The sequence below is a fragment of the Salarias fasciatus genome, chromosome 5 (genome assembly GCF_902148845.1).
Source record: "Salarias fasciatus chromosome 5, fSalaFa1.1, whole genome shotgun sequence".
Taxonomy (NCBI): domain Eukaryota; kingdom Metazoa; phylum Chordata; class Actinopteri; order Blenniiformes; family Blenniidae; genus Salarias; species Salarias fasciatus.
The window spans coordinates 13,545,578-13,570,571 of NC_043749.1; the positions used below are offsets into that span (position 1 = coordinate 13,545,578).

The window sequence follows — 24,994 nt, forward strand, 5'->3', positions numbered from 1 at the left end:
GGGCAGCATTATTCCTGATGTGATCATTCAGCTGAAAGTCACACCGGAGAGAAGCTAGAGCAACAGGAGAACACGCATTCAGAGAGCTCCACAGCACCGATTACTGCCTGTTAGTTAATCAGAACACTGGTGAATGTGCGAAAGGTTAAAGTAACACCGAGGGTTGCGACAGTGCTCTACTTCTGATTAATCAATCATTATCAGAAGTCTGCATATCTAACTCTAGCAAACCAATGACCCTTTTATATATTTTCAAGTTAATACAAACAACTGACTAACTGTTCTCTTTGTTTCACGAAGCTAAAATTAAATTAATCTTATTTGACCAGTTGTTAAACTGGGCAGAGCTGAGGCAATGTCACCCCAACAAACTGACCTTTCAGTTTCAGACTCCACAGTGCAGCTGTCACAACATTGTCATTGTAAGCCCTCCTGGGGTAAAAACATACCTACACCCGGTGTGACACCTGAACGACACCCGCCATCTGTCACCTTCACACGTGCTCCTGCTGTTTAAGCATGAGGCAGCTCACTAGAGGAAGTACAATCCTGAGATGGACCAACAAAGACCCGGCAGCAGCTGCTGAAAGTCTGTAGAGTCAAAGATCAAGTGAGGTCCTGAATGAAACAATCAGGAGATAATGGAAAACTTTACACATGTGAGGTAGAACAGAGTAGCCACTGGAGAAAAAAGGTTCAACTTGGAACTCCCGGTACAGTGACAACTCCCTTTTCATCTGCTGTCTAAAGAGAAAAGGTGATGTGTCTATGTTGTCAATAACCAGACAATTACACTGTCAATGGGTACAAAACACAGAAACGGGCCTATTGTTGATATTTTACACGATTAAATTTCTGATGTAGCTCATCTTCTCACCAGTCAGAATTTTTTTTTTGCTTTCTTGTTTCTTTTTTTCTCCCGCCAATTTAGCCTTCACCAACTTGGAAAACAACTACATGACAGAAAAGAGGAGGGAACCAAGAGGAGCAAACCGTCTCTGCACCATGAGCAAGTGCAACAGTTATGGTTGAAGGAAGATGCCCTTCAGATTATTAAGACTGCAAGAACTAGACATTAACAAAATCCAACAATGACAACAGTGACCAAGAACTCTGTTCGAGTCACACCTATGTGAGACATCTTTTGCCGACCCTACTTCTGCACTAAGTGGCACATCCACAATATCAACCATAAAGGCCTAACTACACACATTACACATGCCCTCATCATGCATTTTACAGAAACAAATGAAGAAATGAGAAGCGCTTTCTCCATATTGTCAAAGCTGGAAAGACCCTCTCTGTGCATTCCTGGAGTTTTAACCCTGAAAGAGGAAGGGCAACTTCAGACGATCCCGAGATGTAGATTTAGCCAAGTATAGATGAATTGTGACTGACGTGACCTCGTGTCACGGCACCATATATTCACTACCAAGTGCTGAACACAAAAAGCACTCTTCTTTCATTACTGCTACACTGCTGCTAATGTTCCTGTCCTTGGTTTACAGAAAATACATGCACATTAGCTATATGTATTGACATATAACTTTTATGAGTAGGAGTCTTAATGTAGTTTTACAAGAGAAAGTGCTAAGTTTAAATTTCTTTTAAGACTGAAAATAGTTGATCCCTGGGTAAAATCTTATGTTTTTGCTGTTTTATGTCAGTTATATATATACCTCACATGTTCTTTTATTCACTATTTTAATGTTGGCATCCTCTGTAGACGGATGTTTCTGATGAGTTTTCTTGCAGCAATATTGTCCCTATTAAGCCGTCTGTGATATCATTTCACTCCACCTCACCATCATTTCCATGTTTCTCGTCCTTTTTTATTTTCCAAGACAGCAAGAATACCAAAGAGCACAGTCTCAAGTGAAAACCGGAGCATTTTTTTCCTCTTTGTGGTGAACACTTTGACATTTGGCTGTTTAAGAGTGCTTTAACTGTTCCAACATATATAGGTTCAAAGCCAAGAGTGCACGCTGGTCCCAAGGGGAACCCAGGAGCACCAGACCTTCCAGTGCAGAAAAATGACAGGATAACCCGATGAGGATGGAGGGGAATTGAAGTGAGCTCATTTCCTATAATGGAAAGAAAAAGGAAATGGACGATGGGAGGGGAGAGAGACTATAATGGCTTGCTCCATGTCTGCTTAATGACACGAACGGACAAAGAAAGCCCTGACCCCTGGCTACCATTTGCCCCAAGGCCCCTGAAAATGTAAGCAATATAAAGAAGGGAACTTTGGCACTCCCAGTGATGCTATGAGGGGTTATGGCCTCAAAAGTATTTATTTTTTTCCCCCAGGTCCACGAAGAGATAGGCAGCGTCACAAAGAACACATTGGATTTTAATCAACAGTATCGATCACTTTCACCCAGAAATTTGACAGAATTTTATGAAGTACTGTGTTTCAGGCAGTATTCAAACATGTAGATAATGTAATGGCCAAACAGATGGAATATGTTTTAATCACCCCCATGCCAACAACATTTCAAACTACATATTTGCAAAACAGAAAAATATTCTTCTTTTAATGAAGACACAGAAACCGCCTCAATGAAACTTACTGGGAAGGCTGCACTTTTCCTCCTGAGGGATAAAGTACTCAGAACTCTGGCAGGTGATGCCTTGGAACAGAGGCGTCGTGCTAAGCTGACTCCAATATTTTTGCAGCGTCTACATGGGCTTGAACTGCATAGAAATCCTACAGAGTGTCATTCAAAGATGATAGGATTACTAACCTGGATTTCACTCTTAGTTCAACGCAATCTTTACCCAAAAACAACTATTGAGGCTTTTGGAGATGTACTGGATGCTGCCGAGGATTTTACACCTACTGGAGGCAAGAAGGGGAAGGGTAAAATCAAAGAGGAGTTCACTTGTCTCAAGACATAGTTCACCACTGATCGAGGTGCTAAACGGGGAGAATAACTGACTTGGGCCAGTGTAGATTTTGTGGCAGTCTTGTTTTCCATTTGATGGTACTGATCGGCCCGTTTCACTCAAGTCAAACCCCAACTTCCAATGATAGTCTGAGATAACTACGAGACTCTTTGGTGACTACTTCCCTCAGGGGAACCTTTAGGCACCAATGTACTGAACTAAGAGGGACAGGAAGAACCACCTGCTTGATCCAAAAGCAACAGCTCTTTGTCTACAGTGAAAGTTCTTTCCCTAGTGATCCAACTGGTTGATAAACGCCAATTACCCAGAAGGCATCAAGGTTTTTTCAACTCAGACTGTACATATCATGGCTGTAGCTTTTCAAGAAGCATTATTGCTGTAGTTTGAGAACCGTTTGGAGGAATGATAAATGAACATGCTCTTCTCCTGGTTTCTGCTGTCAGGGCTCTGGTTTAGTGGGATAAAAGGGCAAAAATGTGTTGCAATGGGAAGTGCTCTCAAATGTGATCCTTCAAAAAAAAAACACCATCTCACCTATCAATACAACTTCACCTCCGTCATGATAACATAAACAGCTCCCGATTTTGATGTTCACATCTTCCATGCTTCATCATGCTTTTAGCACAGCTTTCAGAATTAATAGAGGATCCATTTATCTAAGAGGGGTGGGCGACAGGGCCCTAAAATAATAGCACTATATTTCAAGGCACTCTTCCCTCACTGACATTTTTATATGACGTCTTAACAGTAGCTGGTATAAAATGTGCAAAATAATCACAACGGGGTCAATTCTGGAAAAAATACATTTAATGTATCAGCATTTCTAATGTTGAAAATAATGGTGATGTAATTTTTCTTCACTGTAGTAGGTAGGCTGGTTAAGTTCAAGTGGATATGAGATAAATTAGTCAACATCTAAAAGTGTAATTATTGGCATGGCTCAATGCTTTTAATGCATTTTCATTCATTTGGTGTAATGAGAACAAACATTAAAAAAAAAAAACCCCAATGAGTCGACCTCCTGTGTGATATTCATCACAGCATGTATCCCTTTTCTGTCACGAACTGTTGCATAACACCAATCGGTGTTAGACTATTTATCTACTTCCCCCTTCGAGACAATTTATCATGCATGAAGTGCACGTTTAGAAAAAAAAATGTACTTGTAATCTAGACGCATATTACCACATTTGCGATGGTGTCAAAAACTAAATCAACCCTGAAAGACACGCACTCCAAACTGTTTCAACTCCTCACATATTCGGGTAATACACAAAAAAACTTTATATGCTATGCTGCCTTCATTTCTACGATGAAACCCTGACCTCTAACTAACTGTAGTGTTTTTATGGAGCAGCTGGAATAGTATACAAATAAAGCAGAGTTATGAGTTGTGGCTAGAGATATTTATTGAGTCCGCGGTGGAGGATGTTCTATCAGTATTTCCAGAGCAGAGAGGAGAGTGTAGCCTCGTCCCAGCGGAGCTGTAGTGAGACACACAGTCTGTAGGAGAGGCCTTTATCTTCACAGCGCTCCCTGTAATTGCAGGATATTCAGCCTCTTCACACACGCGTTCATAGATCTGCCATCCAGTGCGTCACACAGTTAATTGGACGGCACTGTGGTACAGACAGTTGAGTAAACAAGGCCAAGTCACCTAAAAACATAAAGTAGGAGCGCATTTCATGAGTCAAAAAATGGACACATTTTGCCCTTATTTCTTCTCTCGCAGCTCATGGACGGATGACATATCGTTTTGCGAAGCTGGAAAAGTGTGCTCTGTTGCGAGAGGAAGGCTCTGAAGAACGGTTTATTTGTGGGGGGGAATAGGTCGGGCGAGTTGTTTTCTCCAGAGAAACCCAGGTCTTCATAATGAGTCGACAGTAATTACAGCTGACACCCACTAAAGCTCTGCCACTGACTGTAATAAGAGGGAGGCCGTCAGTGTGTCTGTGCAGTGATGACCGCATAGGCTGACCAATGCAGAGCGTGTCAGCTGAAGCAGTCATCAAGCATGACTGCTGCAAATGGAAGACTGCATGAAAGCTGAAGTCAGAGTTATATTACACAGCTGCGTCTCAATAAATTTAGCCAGACAGAGATTTTCTGCTACCGAGACCCTGTTATCTGAAAAGGGGTGTATTTTTTTTAAGAGTGCATAATGATTGAACATAAATATTTCCCAAACAATGTAAAAGTTAAAATGGTGTAATAGTAATGTGTAGTGAAACAGAGTGAAAAGGAGAAAAAAAGAAGAAAAAAAAAACCTCTCTCTCCTCTCATAATGGCTGCAGCTCAGGTTTCCCAGGTTAGTTCTGCTGAGATTGATGGCTTTTCCAAATGGGAGCCACATACCTTAATCAATACCATGTCTGCAGCAAATGTTGAGTAAGGGATCTAATCAACACATTAAAGGGAAATGAAAGAAATTATTTGAAACGCACAGGGATAAGACGTCTTTAAAGTAGTGCGACGGTGGGCAGAGGAACATCCTCATGTCACAGGTCAGAGTTTTCTCTCACAAACAATAAAGAAGATACAATAAAAGCATACATCAAACGATTTGAGCTGAATATTTAACCACACACATTTAATTAAAATTATATTCTATATGATGCTCCACCTCATAAATAACATCCCTTTAAAAAAAAAAAAAAAATTCAATCAGTCTTATACCCATAGTAAAGCTAATTAGTTTTTCAGGTCACACTTTGGTCTGACTCAGCCAACGTGTGACACACTGAACTGACTCAACTTTATGGCTTCAGCTGCAATACTAAGTTATCTAAAAGGGAAAAAAAAAGTTTCTTTCTATGATGGTGCATAAACAACACCTGGAACCAGTCATTGTTATTTCTGCTGATCTTTCCACACATAAGCAGAAAAACTAATGAATTACCAGGAAGCATAACCCCAATCTGTAAGAAAGTATCTCTCAGCTGGCTAGAAAAACTGCCTCAATCCGGAGGCAGCTTCTACAGGTTTTTAACTCTTGTCTTGGCAACTCCATGTTGACTAAAGGGGTAGACAGTTAGATGCATTAACTGAGTACATAATACAAAATACCACTAGTTTCGGCATAGAATGTGAGAGCGGACAAGATCTTTTCTATTTTTTTTTAAAAACACAATGTTCAAGCAGTAAAAAGTTTCAATGGCTGAAACCAATAAACTAACAACTAGATTTATTAGAATCTGGACATGTTAATTACTTTACGGCATATTTCACTTTTCATTCATATCAAATCAATTCACCCAGATTCCTCTCTGGAGTCATATTTACCCAACAACAGATCCAACGCTCACTAGAAGTCCAACACTCTGCCAAAAGCTTCAGCAACATTTGCAGGTTAATGAGTAATTATCCCTATGAACACTGCAGACATCACATGGACAACAGGAGAAGAAAAACACTGGCTTCATATCATCAGTGTCTCTCAAAACTCAAAGTCTGATTCATAGCAATGAGCAGTGTGAATAAAATAACTGGCGACGTTAAACTCAAACAATATTTCTCTACATCACCTTTCCACACTGGAATATATTGTTGACCTGAAGCTATTAACGTCACATTTCTAATCTTGTGGCATGGTGATGTAATGTGTCCGCCTTCATTTTAAGTTTCCTACTTGACGCTCTGATTTTGAATAAAACGAGCTGCAGGCTGAACCATATGTCAGTCTAACATTGTTACATGCGGCAGCCTTGCTGTTGTGACCACAGGGAGCTGTTTGAAGGAATCCGGGCCAATCCAGAGCTGTAGGAAGAACCAAGTCATAAACTGTGACGTGTTGTGCAACGCACAAAACGACACAAAACAACATGCCTACTATTCTCAATGGAAATAAAATGCAGTTCTGCCACAGAAGTTGTTTCACCGCTCAAAATAGACCAGATCGTTTCTCTTCTGAGAACATGATCAGCATTTTTCAGACGCAGCTCGATAAAACTTTATGTTCAATCATTTATCACTTCTGCCCTGTCAAGCTGACACCCAAGGGTGAGGGAGGGGTGTATACACAGCCCACTTCTTTATTTATGCACACATATTGAAGTTATTTTTAGCCCGTGTTTATGTATGCAAGTCTTCTATGCCCACAGGCTGCATGCATGGATTCAGTATGTCAATGCATTACATAAATGTTCTGTCAGTAAAGCCTCTGAGGAAAGGTGCTCATGAGTAATTAAAACGATGATGACTGAAGTGTGCGTTTACGTATTAGCAGTCATTTCAGCGAATCGTGGAGAGATCCGCGCACACACTTTGCAGTTGTTGCGGGAGTTTCAGAAGAGCCATCCAGGGCTTTGGAAAAAAAAAAACGAGTGTTCAGGTTTCCCAACAACAGAGAAAATTACCTGAGAGGAGCAGCAACAATGTTTTAAGAGAATGAGGAGGAGATTAAATGTCAATCAAAGAACAGAATGAGCAGGGAGGCCTATGAATGAGCAATTCCTGTTAATGAATGCTTAAGCCTCGATGGCATGAAGTCCTTTCTGCTACATTAACTAATGACTTTCTCTGGGAACAACTAACAAGACAAAACAATCTGATGCTCCCGTCTTTTTAGTCAGGTTTAATTAGAGCAAGCAGTCACCATGGAAATTCCTGATTGTCTTCTGCTTGTCTACAGCAAGTAACTTGCCAAAATAAGAAACATTCCGGTTGGGCTTTTTGTGGCTACACTTCCTTGGATTCAATTTGAATAAGCCTCGAAGAAAAGGTCTTCATCTCTGTCACTGCCACGAGTAGAAGCCAGCTTCACCCTTGAATGTAAAATCTGCAGCACATCGCTGAATCTGCGGAGCTTGGTTGACTCGAGGTTTATTAGACAGACAGCTTAACGGCACGCAATGAGGGAAGCAGCAAGACTTCTCTCAGATGTTCCGTTAGATACCATGGTGGCAGAAAGCTAAAAAGGATCCCTAAAGGTGTGACATGACACCTCTTAAAGGATGTCACACTTCTTTCACACGTGCAGTGGAGAGCTAATTATTTCAGCTAAGGCTGCAGGCTACGACAATACAGCCTTCTGACAATGGATCATATCACAATTCTCAAATTAGGTGAAACACGCATCGCTTTAAAGAACTTATCGGACAAAAGCACAAAATAGGTTTCTGAAAAATTTTCTGCATTATTTAAGTACAACAGTCTTCATCAGGAATGCAGTTTACTTTTTGAATTAAAAAAAAAAATAAGAGCAACAAATTCCAATTGTACACTTTCAAATGCTGTGACACTTGTTTCAAAAAGTGTATCAAAAAAACAGAAACTTGCACTTAAAATACATACATTCACAAGCCCTGGGCTCAGATTCAGACCCCTTCTGTAATTCCTTGCAGCCCTCACACACTGCACCGGATGGTAATTACTGATACCAAACCTGGTGTACAAAGCAGGGTATGTAATTAGCCTCATAACCAGGGGCATAACTTAACAACCAGTCCTCTCGTAAAAGACTCGGGAGAGAAAAACACTATATGTTTCTCATCAGTTGTAGCACATTTTAATACAGTCTGTCAAAAAAAAAAACAAAAAAAAAAACTGAATGACAAACTGATTTAGCTAGTCTGTGATCAACAATCTGCTACAAAAAAATCATGTATCTTAAGGTAAATAAAAGATATAAGAACATATATAGCAGTCCTGTAAACATGAGAGAAATATGCTCACTGAGATTACAGTTTGGGATTCATTTTCAATACAATTATATTAATTTATGAAAATTATATTTGTTCCCGTTATAACTCCATGTTGAGCAAGGTGTTTTCAATAAAATCACTTGTCATTATAATACCAGCTTTCAAAAAAAAAAGAAAGAAAAACAAGGCACTGTTGGTTTAGAAAATTACAGTCCCTAAAGCCAATAATATTGGCATTCTAAACCAAAGAACATGAGACACGACATAGCTATGAAGAGTTGCTGAACGATTTCCTTCTGCATCTCGGAGCAGCTTACCAAGAAAGGTTCCAAATAAAACACACAGTGTAAACCTGCAAGAGGAAAATGGTGCAGAACCAGAGAGAATGAACAAACATGTCTGAAGGAAGCCCAAGAGGCAACATGTCTGTATGCCGGAGACAGCAGAGAGAAGGGTTCAAATCCAGAGACTGAAGGCTGAAAGAGCCAAAGAGATGTTTCAAAGCCTGGGAAAAAGTCATTCTCTCAATCACTTGGTGTGTGTGTGTGTTTGTGTGTATAAATATCCCAGTGAGGACTGTTCACCCTCTATCCAAACGCCAGCCCACTCATTATCAACTGGGCCCTGTCATGTCTGACCCTGGAGTCCAGTCCATGCTGAGAAGGAAACCACTCCAAACTCAATACAGCCCCATTTGACCGTCCCACCAATTATCTCACAATAATGCTCACACTCAGCAGCACGTTGTGAAACTGGCTTCAATACTTTCCACACATCTCTGCTAAAGGCCATGTGCATCAGAGTGCTGTTTCTATTCCAAACTTTCCCATGCACTCTCCAGAAAAGAAAAAAAAATAACTTTTGTTTGTGTCAAAGCTTTTTTTTTTTTAAAAAAAAAAAAAAAAAAAGTCTGAAGGCAAGAGGAAAAGCTGAACATGTGAACTTTCAAAAGTGGCAGATGAAGTGGGAAAGACAGCTGCTGCGCTCACTGATGTGCTGCCACGTTTGTCTCCTAAGCATAAATAAGAAGCGGCCCTGGAGCTTCAGTGGAGATGGAAATGTGACGCCAAGTCGCACTGGTTGGGATTTTTTTTTTAGTGCGTTTTACCCCTTTGTTGCGCTGGTGCAAATGTTCATATCTTGCAGGCAGTTGCATAATTCGTCTGTAGCCATTAGTGTGACACTTTTGCAACCCAGTGTCAGTGTTGTGACAGACTACTCACCCAGCAGCAGCAGTTTCACTTCTCTGGCCGCCTTCTCTCCATCTTCTCTCAGGTTTTTGTCAATCATTTTAGACCTTTCGGCCGCAGCTTTATCTTCCTGACTCACTGTACAACCCATGGTTCCGAGTGCGCGCTTCAGGTCTGCTGTTTAGTGGGAAAATATTACCTGAGAAAAAAAAATATTCACGACCGAGGTCCGAAAACCCCGCTTTTCAACTCAAAAACGAGGGCTGAAGTTGAGAAAGGCGACTTCCCTTTTTGGCGAGAGGCGACAAACGTGACGAAGTCCGTTCATCCACAAAAAAAAGAGCAAAAATCAGAGGAACAAACTTTTCCCCCTACAAATAATCTAAAGAAAAGCTGTAGTTGTTTCTTTTTAAGTCAGTTTCTCAGCATTGGTGCGTTTTAGACGAGAGCGAAGTTATCCAGAGAGCGATTTAAAAAAAAAAGTGAGTATTTCTGCGTTGACTTTTAGCGACAGCAAATCATTGGAGCAGGTTACGCACACGGACGCGAAGTTAAGAGCAGAGGGAGGGAAAAAAAAAGTATTCCAGCTGTTGAAAACAGCGCTCGCGGGTCCCTGCCAACAGCTACACTCGCGACTCTTCACGGGATAATTATCTTCGCTGCCGTTTACGTTTTTCTCAGTTTCAATCCGTGTTGCCGATACGCATTCTTCCACCGCGTTGAGATTTATCACGTTTGAAGCCACACCCGTAGCCGCCGTGAAGTTACCCTCCGCCCGACAAACAGCCAGACAGCGCCGTCACCTCCCAACCCGACAGCGGCGGCAGCAGAGCCCACCTCCGGCGGGGAGGACACGCCCACCGCCTGGTGCATCATGGGAAATGTAGTCGGAGTGCCACTGACTGCAAGAACTTTATTTCTGTGTTTTAATGTTACTCTAATTTCTTGTGATTTTTTTTTTCTTGCACTGTTTCTTTAGCCTGCTATTCTCTGGGTTATTTCACTGCTGGCACTCTGTTGACAGCAGAGAAAGAATTTCATTGGACAGGGAAAAATGTTTCTGTACTTTAATGATAATTTAAAGCACATTTATCTTCACTCAGTTTACTTCAAAATACAAACCAGTCTGTGGAATATATTTGAGAATGTTCTGAACTGTTTCATGTACGCTGATGCAATGCATGCCTGTATATTTTTGCTTTGCACTCTTCTTTTTCAATATTTTATTATTTTTATTGCGATACCAGAACAGGAACGCAGAACCACATGAGAAACAATGACAGATAAAAGTTACACATTCTTCAATTTGTATTAGTGTTTGTCTGTCTTTTTGTCATGTTTAACTTGCTCTCCCAGGTGTTGATGCATCCATCAAAAGCTTTAAACGGTGAGGACTGTTAGCTGAACTATATGTTCAAAAAGTGGCACATTTAAAGAGTGAATAAAGTCATTCTTCAAAGTGTGAATTAAATACTTTGACCCAGAACAAAATTTAAACTAGAAAACTATGAAGAATTGAACAAAATTCTGTGCAACCCTTTCAATATATTACAATGCATGTCAGACAAGATTCTGACACAGCTCTACAGTGCTGCCTTGTGGACAGACTCCCTACTCAAGAATGAAGAGACAGCCTCAGCTATTTTGTGGAATTAAAACATTCCTTAATTTGAGAAGTCAAAATAAATAATAAGCATATCACAGACTGAAATATGAATTATAAACAGTTCTAGGTTGAACATTTTCTTGGCTTCATAACTTGCATTCATAGATGGTGAGATCAAGACTTTGCTTTAAAAACATCCTCTAAGATGTTGCTTCAAACTGGCCTGATAGCTTCATGCTTGCTGCACATTCATGATTTGAGTTTCCCGAACATCTCAAAAAAGCAAAAACAGAGTGACTGCCAGAGCTATTTGAGTCCAGTGAACTCTGTCATTTTCCAAAAAAAGTATGTGGTTTAATGCTGCAACTGGACTCCTTCGTAAGTCGCTGTGCTGTCAATTCAGACATCTCCTTCCTGCACTTCATTATGAGGAGTGGTTAGTTTATCTTCACCCAAAGTGATCATTCTCATCTGACCTCTGGCTTCAACACTGTATCTTGCAACCAGCTGTGACTCACGTGGAATAGCACTTCATTTTTTAATCAATTTGCAAGAAATGGATGCGGTTGCGTGTGAAAACCCTACCAGTGCTGTGTATCTAAGTGCACCGAGCTGCTGCCATGTGACTGGATCACCAGAAGCCCCAGTTCAGCAGGTGTGTTTGACAGTGTGGCTGACGTCAGTGTGTGTGGCAATGTTAAGAGAACAGTCCAAACAATACCAAGCAAACGATACAAAATCAATGTTACCCCGTTATCTTTATTGCAACATTGTATACAGTACAATACCTGCCAGCAACATATTAAAATATAGAGAGATACAAGAAAAATAGACATGAGTTGAAGGACAAAAAGGTTTAAAAGCACTTTGAAAATGATTACATTTATCATCTTTAATTGGGCTAAATTTTTCTTTAATCGCTATTTACATTATATAAACTAGATATGAATATAGAATATAAAGGGTATACATTTATATACATTATTTATAGACGCTGGCTGATGTCAATATTTAATATGTTACTATTCAATCATACATATTTCCATAGATCACACAAAGAGGGAGAGAATTACACTGACATCCAAGAAGAGGTCCTCAGAGATCATCTTGCATCAGCCACTGGCACAATGTTGCCCCTCTTACTATTGTTGCTTTTTACTGATTGATTGATCAATTTACTGATTGGCTGCTTACCTTTCATCCTACTCATGTGATGATATCGTCATACACACAGTAAAATTGTGAGATCAAACTAAGAACAGGTTTTTGGGGGATATTTCTATTTTGTCAAACAATGCCAAACACCAAGTTGCACAGCAGTGGCTGATTCACATGATTCATCTGTTCACAGATACATAAAAACAACCAAACATTTGAATATATTAAAAAAAAGGAGGGTTTGGGGGGGTTAAAAGTGGTTTGCTGTGCCACAGACAGGACAATAACCCATACAGCACTTGAAGTAGTCTGGTGTAAGAGGATTTATTATAAAAAATGAAATGTAAGCAAGTACACCAGCTTGCTAACAACTCCATGTTAGTCGGTTACTGTCTGCCAAGAAGCAGCAAGGAAGTCAGATATGACTCGACTATACCACAGATGACATATCACTGACGAGACAAGACGAAAGTAACATAAAAAAAAGACAATCGTCTTGCATTTTATCAATTAATCAAATCCGACTGATGCGCTCCGAGAAACAACACACATCAAATTAAAAAAAAAAAAAAAAACAGTTAATCCATCAATGGTAGACACTTGAATTATACTTCTGATCATAGTACAGGTGCAGGTTAAACAACACAGATGCATATAGATACTATAGTTCAAATACAGTGAAACCATGTTTTCGTTTGTTTTTTTTTTTAACAACACAGACACTGAAAAACCTCCAACAGCACATCTAAGTATTTAGTCATTGTATTTGAAGAGCGCAGACCAGAAGGGGAGACTAATGATCACATGGGGGCTTATTGGGAAGCTACATTTATGTAACTATTTCAAGTAATGTCTGACAACCATCGATACGTCACTGATTCATGAACTACATTAGATTAAGCGGCTGATCAAAGATTCAGTTGCACAAGGGGACATGCCCTTAAATCACATATTGAATATGCTTTGTGTTTCATCTCGTTAATGGCTACGACCTTGTGCTTATAAAAGGAAAGTGCTATTGCTAACTTCTTTTCAAGATTGTTAAGAGATAGACATCCCATATCTGTCGTTTGTGTTAGGGATCAAGGTTGTGCTGAACGCAGAAATATTTACAGGCAACAGACTGTTACTGACCGCTTCATGAAATGACCCTGTTGATGTTGATTTTTACACGTTTTGGTTATCTCTGATTACTTTCGGTATATGTTCAGAAACAACACTTTTAGTCTTCCAGGTAAAAACCATCTGTGCTTCATCACAGGAAAACACTGAGCAGTAACTTTCTTTTAGTCAATTTTCTCATCACTTTGATCTGTACAGTCAAATGGATGAGATCTTCAGATAACCGTCCGTTACATTGTAATACTGAAAAGGAAAGATTCGTGTACGTCACCTAGGGAGTCTTGCACACACTGTGTAGTCTGGATGAGCAAGAGCCATCTGAAATGCCCCCACCTCTCTGATATCGTTATGCCTCAGTCAGCAGGAGCTGAGGATCATTTCATCAGCTGAGGTTTTCATCAAGTAGTGATCGATAATAAAAAATATACATCTACATTGTATTGTGCAGGAATGTAATGATAAATGTGCTCACTGCGCCACAAACGTTGTGGTTTTTCACCCTGCTTTGTCTGAGGGGAGAATGTCAACACCCCCGATACACAGAATAAACAACAGCAGCACGAGTTAATGAAACTGGAGCTAAAGGCAGCACACCTTAAAGGAGTAGTTCAGCAGCGCTGAGACTCAATGTTGAGCTTGTGCAACTCGCCCCCAAAAAAAAAAAAATGAAGCTACATATTTATAGACGCAAATATGCGGCCAAGTATGACATCTAGCTCTCAGATCCAAAACTGCTGGACTATTCCTTTAACTCATCTTTCCAACTGTGCAATAGCTTTTGCTATCACTTCCATCTGTGGTTGCACATTATAGAAAATATGTAGTGATTTGAATAACTTAGAATAATAATGATGATAGGCATACAAATCATAAAAGCACTGTCAATCAGTATGTTTTAAGTAGGAGACGCCTCAAACTGTGAAGCAGTTTGCAAATCATTTAGGATAAAACATGGATAGTGAAAGAAGGCAGAAGCTCATAGCTAACATAGGTACAGGAGTGTAAAGACAGCAGCTTTCTAATTTTTTTTTTTTTTTTTTTGCTTTCTTCCCACATCCTTCCCACAAGGCACAGCCTCTGAGAATTCCAATTTATCTTCATGCACCTGGCCTTTCCATTATTTTAAAGAAAATACACTGGTGTGGATCTACAATCACTGTTTGGCAGGATGTTCAGGGCAACAGGAGCTCAGGAGCATTTGCAGAGTGGAGATCCACGTTGAACCCAAGCTGTCCGAGGCGAATGTTTTCTAACTGATACAAGAGGGTAGACTCAAAGTAAAACTGGTAGCATGACAACACAGATCCAAATCAACAATATAAAACCTGATAAAAACAGAAGGTGGTGTTTAGTGCCCACTGGCAGCTTTACTGGTGCCTGATGTCCAATCAATGATGATAAAACTCAGACTCATTATCATAAACAGGAAGCCAAGCCCGGCGAAACAGGCAGCCTGGAAGAGAAAGTGAGAGAGAGAGTGAGCGAAGGCGAGATGACTGTGGGGAAAATATTTATCTGTTGAGTAAGAATTGTGATATCGAGTGTGAAGATGAACAGCTTGCATACATTCTCAGAAATAAACATGAGATACAGGAGTGATTGTGGGTGGAATATAAGGTTTCCATGTTCTCTCTATATGAGCACATCTAATTCAACCCCCTCCTTATTTTCTTCATGCAGTTCAGCTGAAGATGTAGGTGCTTGCTGGAATGTTTCTTGGAAAGCAACCTTAAATGTATTTTTTTTTTAAGTACTTCTAAACTGTGGTTGTTTTCTGGAGGGGATCTCAAGTGAAACTCAATGATAAGAAACCAGCTACAATGAAAAAAAACAGAAGTGCTTCCCTGCTTCAGCCACTAGAAAGCAGTGTTGTGCTCCAGCATGCACACAGCACACTGGCAGGAAAAACACCACACTGTCTGACAAAAGACAGACTACAGGCAGTTACTGGCAGATTTATGACTGTCATTACAAAAATGTCCAGTTTCTAAATATTGCTTGAAATGGTGGTATTATGTTTTTATTAGCAAAAGCTGCTGTGTTTCTCAAATAACTTCCAAAATGATATGTGCTAAAAAAGACAAAGCTTCTGTGGATTTTAAATGAAGGCCACACTGGGTTGCCATGAAAAATGCATATAAACCTGTTGATGTGTTTTAATTTTTCTCCATCTTTATAAAAAACATGGTTTCACTATGCAATTGGGCAATGGAGTTGCTTTTAAGAGATTTCCAGTGTAGTAAAATAACATGTCGAGCTACTAAAGATGGAATCATTTTTGTGAAACAAGGTTAAAGGAAGTAAGCTATCGAAAAGTCCAGGTAGGGATCTTGGCTCAGTAAATATGTAGGTTTAAGACCCAATCCTTATCAGTGCAGCTTTGCATCACTATATGATTGAACAGAAAAAAAAAAAAAAAAACAATCATGGTGAGAGCTTTGGTGTCATTTAATAGAGTGACAAACGCATTGAGCACAGCAGCAATCAGAGCCTGTCTGTAAGGCATGCGGTCAGTCGGAGGATGAGTTGATCATCTATGTGCTCTCATCTGTTATCTGTACAAGATAGCAAGAAAGTCAATAAATGTAGCCTTGTTGGGGTTGGAGTCTCACTAAAACGGATGGAAATACAATAAGAGCTGAATATAATCGCCAGATATCAGGCCGTGCAATCAAAGAAGTAAATGTTGTGTGACTGAAGCTGATTGAGCTCATTCTCTAAAACAAAGAGGTGATCTCAGTCATGAGAAGATACTCTCAGCCAAAGTAGGATCAAACGTTGATCCTGGTGGTAAGTTCCATCTGTGTTTATGCAAAACGTATTCTTACACGAGCATCTACCAGATATGTGTGAACGACATTAAATAACCTTGGACGGCATTCCTTGAAGGAAGCGGAATTAATTCAAATTTTTCTCATCTTTTCATGATGCTCACCAGGATTTTTTGGGGAGAGCGCAGCGGCTCCTCTTCTTTGGGTACAATACGTATGTAGAATATTGCAGGGAAGATGAAGATGAGGCAGGGGGCAGACGTGGCACCTGGAAAATACAGGAAAAACACAAATGTCTTCATTCCAACAGTTCTTCGTGAATTCTCTCTTTTTTTTCTATTCCCATGAAATCTTGTTGAATGGCAATTTCTACTACAAATGTAAATCAGTAAAACAACAACAACAACAAAAAATTAGGAAAAGCATTTTCATCTATATTTTTTGAACAGCCACAAATACATATTGATGGCGCGAAGGGCTTGACTGTGTTTGCTGGTTGGATCAGACTGACGGAGTTCAAGCAAATTTTGATACTCTCAACAAAATACAAGCATTTAACCATCTTAAAAATCCTAATTAGTGTATCTGGTAATCGTCCATTTTATCTATCTTTTAAAAGTCGTGCAATAGTAGTACAAAGTTAAAGTGTCTGACAGTGTTCAGCATCTGTAGGTTACCTGTAAACTATAAACCTATAAACCAGTATATGGACAGGGCAGCCTGCTTTTATTCTCCTTTAAAGGATTAAGAGCTATGGGGCAGTATTCTGGTCAGCATTCTCGCTTGAAGAATGACTCTGGTTTGAATCCTGTCGGCTTTTCCTCACAGCTGAAAGACGTGCTCTGAGGTTTGAGGTCACTTTAAATTGTGCAGTTTGTGCTTGGGATTCTGTGTGATTATGCGTGTGACTGTTTTCCCTTTGGAGGAATGATGACCCACCCCTGACATATTTAACATCTTTTCACCCATCGATCGCTGGTATTGACTCCATCCCCAGCAAATCTATGTTGGAGGAAAAGGTCTAGAAGATGTCTGTAGGTTCGTAAGACTATGACATTTATTCTATGCTGTCATTTCATGCGTGGTGGAGAAAAGTTGAGTTGTAACCTACCAATGACCCCAAAGATACCCAGGATGTTGGGGGCAAAGATGACCAGCAGGTTGATGAAAGTGAGCAGAACAAAGGCAATAGCGATGTGGCGAGGCCAGTAGAAGGTCTTATTGGGAAACATCATCTGCTGGATAGCCCTCCGTACCTGAGCAGACCCAGACCGAAAAGGTTATTAGTTGTTTTTTTTTAACTCTATTTTAAAACATTCCAGAGGCTTTGTGGAGTTCATGATATGTGTGGCGACTGTAAAGCTGTACTCACAGGAAAGAGCACAATCGGTACAGTGAGAGTGACGGCAGTGAGCACCGCGACACGCACACACAAGATCAGCGTGTCGTACGGGTCGATGCTGCTGTAGGTGTGGAGCAGCTCTGCTTCCACTTTACCTGGAGGAGAAACAAACAGGAAGAACAGAGCATGTTTGATAAACCACCTAGAAAGAACAGGATTTACCCTGAAAACACACAACATATTAATGATAATAAAATAATAAATGCGTGTTATGTGTATTTGAAAGGATATCTGTCTTCATTAGAGTCGCAACAATGTCAAAAATGCATCTTGATGGAGATAAAAAAAAAATGACCTATCAAAATATATTAGGAAACAAAAGAAACTTGTGAAGCTGTTGAAGTTTCTTTTATGTTTGCTCAATTACCACTAGAGGGCAGGGGTGCACTATGATACTTTACAAACAATAGCTCTCACTGTACATAGGAAGATTGAGGCTTCCAAAAATAAAAAATAAGCAAAGAGATCCAAAAAAGATAGATAGACAGTCAGACAGACAGACAGACAGAGGCACATATTATTCTGCAATGCCAGGAGGACCAGGCCTCACCATAGAAAGTTAGGTATCCAAAAAGCGCAGCGAGGAAGTACATGATGTACATAACTGCAATGGAGATGTTGGCCACATGCTGCATCTTTTTCTTGGTGGCGCTGAAATCAGAAGATATTGCAATGTGATGTCTCGCACGCACAGACACAAGCAAACAAACACAAACACCACGGCAGTTTCCGGTACGTCACTGTAATATGCCCGTGGACAAAGAGCGTAGTCCGTTAACCACGAAATAACAATTTTAGCTCCAGGGCCATGTTTCATGGAGAGAAATGCAATTATTCAATTACACACCCAAATTATTGTTAGAGATACAAGCAACAGCGGTTCAAAGCGGGATGATAAATTCAAACTAACAACATGCTGGAGCATACAAGCAGTGCCAACACATTTCAAAAATAAAGTGAAAGCTGTGCATGTGCCTAGGTTATGATCAGCCAAGCAGAAAGCAGAAACAGTAGCTTTTCTGTTGTGGAACAGATTTGTTTTATTTTGCCCAAAACAAAGTCAGCAGGGGTCGTCCATCATAAACACGTACTTGCGCAGCTCTGTGTAGATAGGGAGGACCTCAGGGTGGCACACAAAGGCGAACGCCAGGATAGGGATGGTGTAGGCCGTCTGAAAATGAACCCCAACAGGTCACCATAGATACAGCAGCGCCATCCCAGACGTCTTACCACCAACCTCGCGCTCTACTGCCCATTACTCCCTCTGACACATTACAGAGAGCTAATTGTTTCCCTGTGATTAAGTTGGGCCTGGCTGGAAACCAGCTTGAGCCTATTTAAAAATGCCTTACTTGTAAGCTGCTAAGCAGCAGGGATTGGTCTGGTAAAGAAAGTCACATATATCTTTAATGGAAGCCAATGAAAAAAAAAAAACTTGATAGGATTACAGAAGAAAATCAAGAATTTCACAAGCAAAATAAGTACTGAAAGTTCAAGTAAGGCACCAATCTTTTTTTTTTTTTCCAAGGTCTTTCAAGGCCATCTTACTGTGGAGGTACAGTGAGTCCAATGTTGCAAAATGCATGTGCGGTTAAAATAATGTCAGGCCGTTCCCATTTCACTCATGATTTGTCTCTTTGGCTCGGAGAGAGCAAACTTGATGATCTCACTGTAGGAAAGCAAATGCCAAAGCAACTGTTACACTTCTCCAGACGGCTCAGGGGTCGCCGTCCATCCCCGAGCCGTTAGTCATGGTGGGGGGGAGGGGGGGGGGGGGGGGGTCCACAATTAACAGCTTCATAAAAGGTCTCGATCCCCGATTCAATGCAGCTGAGTGCTTCAAACCAAGGCTTCCATGCTTGGATTGTGCGGGGGCACTGGCAACATGCTAAGGATGGCTATGACACACGTGGGCGCTCGTCAGTGACCATGGCAGTGAGGGTGATTTCGCTGATTCAGACATAAGCGACATGCATAAACCTACTTGTGAGTTGAGGTTGGCCATTTTGGGAATGCAGGCAGGATCGGCCTCCGCTTCAGGGTCCTTGGCACTGACATTCATAACGCTGGCAGTGCTGTTGAACGCGAAGTCCACAAATGGGCAGGGAACGTTGAATTTCTTGTAGATGACCTGCGCAGCGCAGAGAGGGGAAGCGTTAAGTAGATGCAATATGCTGTGAGACACAGTTAATATTAGAGACAAGCAGAAAATATGTCAATGGGAGAGCCGGAGAGAAAGACAGAGCGTAGTGAGTGGATTAGAGCTTGCACAACCAAAACTAGGTCAGAGAAAGACAGGGAACCAGCACTGCCTGGAACCGCAGAACGCAAACATTAGTCCATAGCAATGAGTAGAGAGAGCAGCGGATACTAAAGAGGTGGTGGTGGCGGTGGGGGGGGGGGGGGTCCCTGTTCATCTGAGTATGCCTGCAGCTATCACACAACAAACAAAACAGAAAAATGAAATATCTTTTTTCACGTGTCTGTATCAAGACTGAAGGTCTTACCGCAATGAGGAAGAAAACCATGCAGCTCAGGGAGAAGCCACTGGTGTATCCCAGGTATCCTGAAACACAGACACTTTATCAACAATTCTCCTGTCTTTGATTACAATGTCAGGTTTGTTCGGAATGATATCCAAACATTTCAATACATAGAATATTTGAGAACATTATACATTTAGTCAACTATTCCTGCTAAACGACATCTTGTTTGGACTGAACTATACAAAAGTATATTTTGATGAATTAATGTAATCATGACAGAAATTTAAACACGAAAGAGATTGCAATCGATCGATTTATTAATTACAATTGAAAGAAGTATAGATAAAGACAATTAATTTTTCCCGATTTGCTGGCCAGAAGACAGAAGATAGTTCCATAAAAGACAAGAAAACATAATAAAAAACCTATAAAATCAACAAACTGCTTCAACTCTTCAAACTGAAAGTTGATATGATTGAAGGTTTGGACTCATCGGAAAATATAAACATACTGAAATCATCTAATCAAGTATTCCCACCAGCTCCCTGTCTGCATGTCCTTCAAAGTTTGTGACTTGCTGAATGTGGCTGTTCTGGGTCTGGTTCCTGGACTGACTGCTGCAAGCGGGTCGGTTGTTCAATGAGTCTCGGCAGGAGAGAGACTTCTGACGAGAGGTCGGCCAGCGTGCCCTGCTTCTCATTTCCAAACGGGCTTTCCCTGTTTAGTTTTTATGCTTCACTTCTATTTTTGTCTCGTGCTCGTGCTCGTGCGCTGCACTACTGCAGCCCACTGATACACACAGTGTGTGTGATAAGAGAAAAAGTTCCCATTTATAAACGGGTGATCTCTGGTCAATCAGGCATGGATGACTGGCATGGTTACATGATTATATTGAAGCACAGGGGCATAACCAGAGCACCAAGTCAAGTCTCAGGGGAAGAAACTGTAAAATAAAACATGCTTGTAAAAAAAAAAAAAAAAAGAGAGAGAGAGGTCAGCAAAAAAAAAAAAAACCTGGAAAAAATCTGAAAAAATCCCATTTTTGCATGCTCAGTTCAGAAAAGAATAATCACTTGACATGAATGATACAAAAAAAGCTTGCATGAATGTTTATATGATATAGTGATATAATTGCATGCATTTCATATGACCTCCCGTCCTTTTCCATATTTTCACACAGATGTGTGACTTTTGCTTAAATTTCTAAAAGAAACCCCCAGTGATCACTTAAGAAGATGCGAAAAGAGAAACACGAGAATATAAACTCACCAAGCTGCTTCATGAGAGCCAGCGGTAAGATCACTGCAATAGACACAATGATGACAAGGTAGTTTCCGTTCATGTACCATTCCCTGCAGAGAGGTGGAAAGATACAGACAGAGAGAATTAAATGTATTGATTTGCAATTACTTGACTTAAAGACTTCAGTCAATCTCAACTCTCTTTAAGTGCTTGCACTGTGTCAGGTATCGATTGAGCACATTCAGGACAAACTGAACAGGAAAATCAGAGAGCCCTGCACACTGGATTTACATGATGGGGGGAAAAAAAAGACTATTTACTGTATAATCCAGAAAACTATGTCAAGTTGTTTTATTCGTATCTGAGTAGAAATGGGGAGAAAACAAACTGAACAGGCATGAAATCACATTTTCAAATCTTGTCCGTTGTTTAAAGGAATGGTTTTGTGTCGTTTCTCAAAAATAAGAAGTTGGTGGTTTCAGAAACATTAGAATAAGATAATAAAGCAAATCAGACAATAATTGTAATTACCCTGTTATCTACATACATTTTAAAAAAGATAGATGTCAAAAGCAAATACAAGCACATTGATTGTTACACAAATAAGATAAAATTAAGACAAATATATTATTATATTATTATATTTGCCCATTTGCTAAAAATAATTCTTTTGTGCCCTTTTGGTTAGAGTAACAAGCCAAAATTAAGGCTTTAATAGTAAAGATCACATTTGCTCACAATTTAAACACACTGGATTTAATATGGAAAGGTTCTTGAAGAGACTGCTATCTTCTCGAAGACAAACAATTACCCTCTACTGATCATTATCAGGGATGCTGCTATTAATCATAGGAGTGGTAGGCGTCATTTAGAAAATAAATTTAATTTGAGTTAGTGCGAAAGACTGTCCACAAATAAATGGGTCAAATAAACAGGGGCACATAAGCTAATTGAGGAAAGAGGCACTGCTGTTTATAAGAAACTACAGAATATAAGCTTTATTAAAATAACAGAGCAAATAACTGAGACACACTCGCTGATTGAAACATTGACATTAACATTGTGCAGCTGAAAATCACGATGATGAAAAATGTTATTAGCATCAACTACTGTCATGCATCTGCCCTCATCTCCAGCCTGATATATTAACATGATAGCGATCACGGTGCAGAAAGGAGTGACAAACTGACATTTTGTGCTAGGCTGTCACATGTCATATCGTGACTGAATTTTATCTTGCAATTGTATTAGCATGTGCAGTAATATGATTGAAAAAGTGAAATTCTAGAAGAAAGCAGGAAGTATATAAAATGTAAATACTTACATGACTGTACTTCATTAATCTCAAAATCTGAAGCCAATGTGTACACAATTTGAAAAAGTAATAACATTTTTTCACCTATAATTTTTTTTGGCCAATAAGTTAAACTTTTACTCGTTGTAATAATTAATTTACTCGTACAATCACCCAACAAAATATCATAGTGTGATTTTTACACATGTAATCAGAATGTAGGAAACCTAAAGAAACATTTTAACAAAAAAGGGAAGAGATTAATATAAGCAGTTCATAAAAGCAGATGACAGACGACCTCCAGCGACACGCAGCCGTGTCACGGGAACGGAAAGAAACTCACGTGAGTTCTTTTTAAAGAGACACAAGGCCTGATGATTAATTTCTTGCCTCCTATCAGGTGAGAGATGTTGCAGAGAGGCAACATCTGTTAACGCGCGCCCGTCCACACGCACACGCACACTTTAAAAAAAGAAGCTCATCTGTCCTGCTGTCATCTTACTCTGTAGCCATCGAGCTCATGAGCACCGATTATTACTGGCACACACACAAAACAATATCGAGTTCAGTATTTCCTAAACCGTACGGAAATGTACAATTGCACAGCCACATACCAGCAGGTCTTTGATGAGCCAGCTTTCGTGCACATGGTGTGATTTGATTAGTTATCTCACTGATCAATTCCCCCAGATGTTTGATTGTCTGAATCATCTGATCTGCTCCTCTTCTCTAACCTGCAGAGTTTATCTCATTATCTCTCTCACATTCATACAGGTCCACTTCATTTTGCTCCCTTTAGCCCTCCATTGTTCAGTTTCTCTGTGAAGTGTGCGTACAGCAGCCACTATATAAGGTGGAGTTAGACTGCAACGGCATGTTTCTTCTTCTGCCACCCAGAACACAGATACACCAACAGACGCACGTCCAATGACAGGAGAAAATGCCACTGGGTCACTCGAGACTGTCATCTCCAATAAGCAATGATTGTTGACCGAGGCTCACGGCAACAACCTCGCAACACAAAGAAAACCGAGCTGACACCAGAAAACAATGGGAGCGTGCTGTCACAGTAAATCACCTTTACTGCGGCCGTATATCATGCGACACATCAGTCCCGGTATTTCTCAGTCGACAGTGGTAATAGGAGCTGTTTTCACTTGTCTCGGTACAGATTCTACATGTGATTGTGTTTTAGTTGTAAAATTATTCCACAAATGCAAATTCTCGATGTTGATTTTATACATGCATGTGAGTAAATGGGTCAACAACTGTTATGCAAGCACAAGTTTTTTTTCCATCTACTATTCTTTAAACAGGGAAAAGGATGTGAAGACAAGATCCTAACTAGGGCAAGGGTTGAGGGGATGGATCACTTTGGAAATCCCATCCGAGGAAGTGAGAGTTATTTGTCTCTGCAGCCACCTGCACTAGCCAGCGATACCCCGTGGTTTACGTTTTCAGCTGTGGAGTCTCGCTGTGTTTTGATGTGTGTTCCCGGCTGCGGTGCCGCTCGCTAGCCTCCTCTGGGGTCACTGTCACAGCTGTTCTCACGCCAGCTGCTCATCACATCCAGAGCGGCGGCAGGTCGACAACTGGCACAGTTCAGCAGCAATGTTGTGCGGAGGCTGAACTCTTTGCACAGGCAGGGTAACCGCACGAGGAGATGAGACGGGATAACGCGCAGCTTTTTCTGGCACGGGATTATGATTTCATTTTTAGGAGGTGTGGTACGGTCTAAAAATGTCACACTGAAACAGATTCTTTTCATTTATTTTTTTTTTCCTGCTAAAAAAAAAGATTGTGCAGCATTTTAATACAGCATGCACTATTTTTGGGTAAAAAAAAATGCTTTTTTGTTTTGAACATACTAGATTTTTCTTTATTTTCCATTTTCCATAACAGTCATTTGAGAGATTTCTTTCAGTGGGTTTAGATTATTGTGCGATACGCCTTGAAATACTTGGGAAATAAACACCTAAAATAGGGATAAATTGAACAAGTTCTATAAAAAATGTCTGTCGTAAGTATGATATACCGTAAGGTTTTTGTAAATATAGTTTTGCACATCTGAGCTGTTCACATTTAGACTTTTCAAAATCTCTATATGTCATGAAGTAAAACATCGCTGATTAGTTATTGAGAACAAAAAATTAAGAGGGGAGTTTACAGGG

The 24,994-nt window shown here is 40.2% G+C and overlaps 2 protein-coding genes across 3 annotated transcripts in view; both read right to left on the bottom strand.

Annotated features, from left to right (window-relative positions):
- The window catches only part of LOC115389100 (guanine nucleotide-binding protein G(i) subunit alpha-2-like), a 56,642-nt gene extending 46,099 nt beyond the window's left edge, over positions 1-10,543 (bottom strand). The window contains exon 1 of the mRNA XM_030092498.1: positions 9,776-10,543. Within this exon, the coding sequence (XP_029948358.1) occupies positions 9,776-9,893 (118 nt within the window). The 5' untranslated portion in view covers positions 9,894-10,543. The remainder of the gene's footprint in view (positions 1-9,775) is intronic.
- A 4,044-nt stretch (positions 10,544-14,587) lies between these two features.
- LOC115389099 (sodium-coupled neutral amino acid transporter 3-like) overlaps positions 14,588-24,994 on the bottom strand; it is a 35,432-nt gene continuing 25,025 nt past the window's right edge. For both annotated transcript variants that reach the window (XM_030092495.1, XM_030092496.1), the window contains 9 exons: positions 21,557-21,639; positions 20,309-20,367; positions 19,786-19,932; positions 18,893-18,972; positions 18,352-18,452; positions 17,772-17,896; positions 17,511-17,655; positions 16,564-16,667; positions 14,588-15,081 (listed from right to left, as the gene is read on the bottom strand). In XM_030092495.1, coding sequence (XP_029948355.1) covers positions 14,977-15,081; positions 16,564-16,667; positions 17,511-17,655; positions 17,772-17,896; positions 18,352-18,452; positions 18,893-18,972; positions 19,786-19,932; positions 20,309-20,367; positions 21,557-21,639 — 949 coding nt within the window. In that variant the 3' untranslated portion in view covers positions 14,588-14,976. The remainder of the gene's footprint in view (positions 15,082-16,563; positions 16,668-17,510; positions 17,656-17,771; positions 17,897-18,351; positions 18,453-18,892; positions 18,973-19,785; positions 19,933-20,308; positions 20,368-21,556; positions 21,640-24,994) is intronic.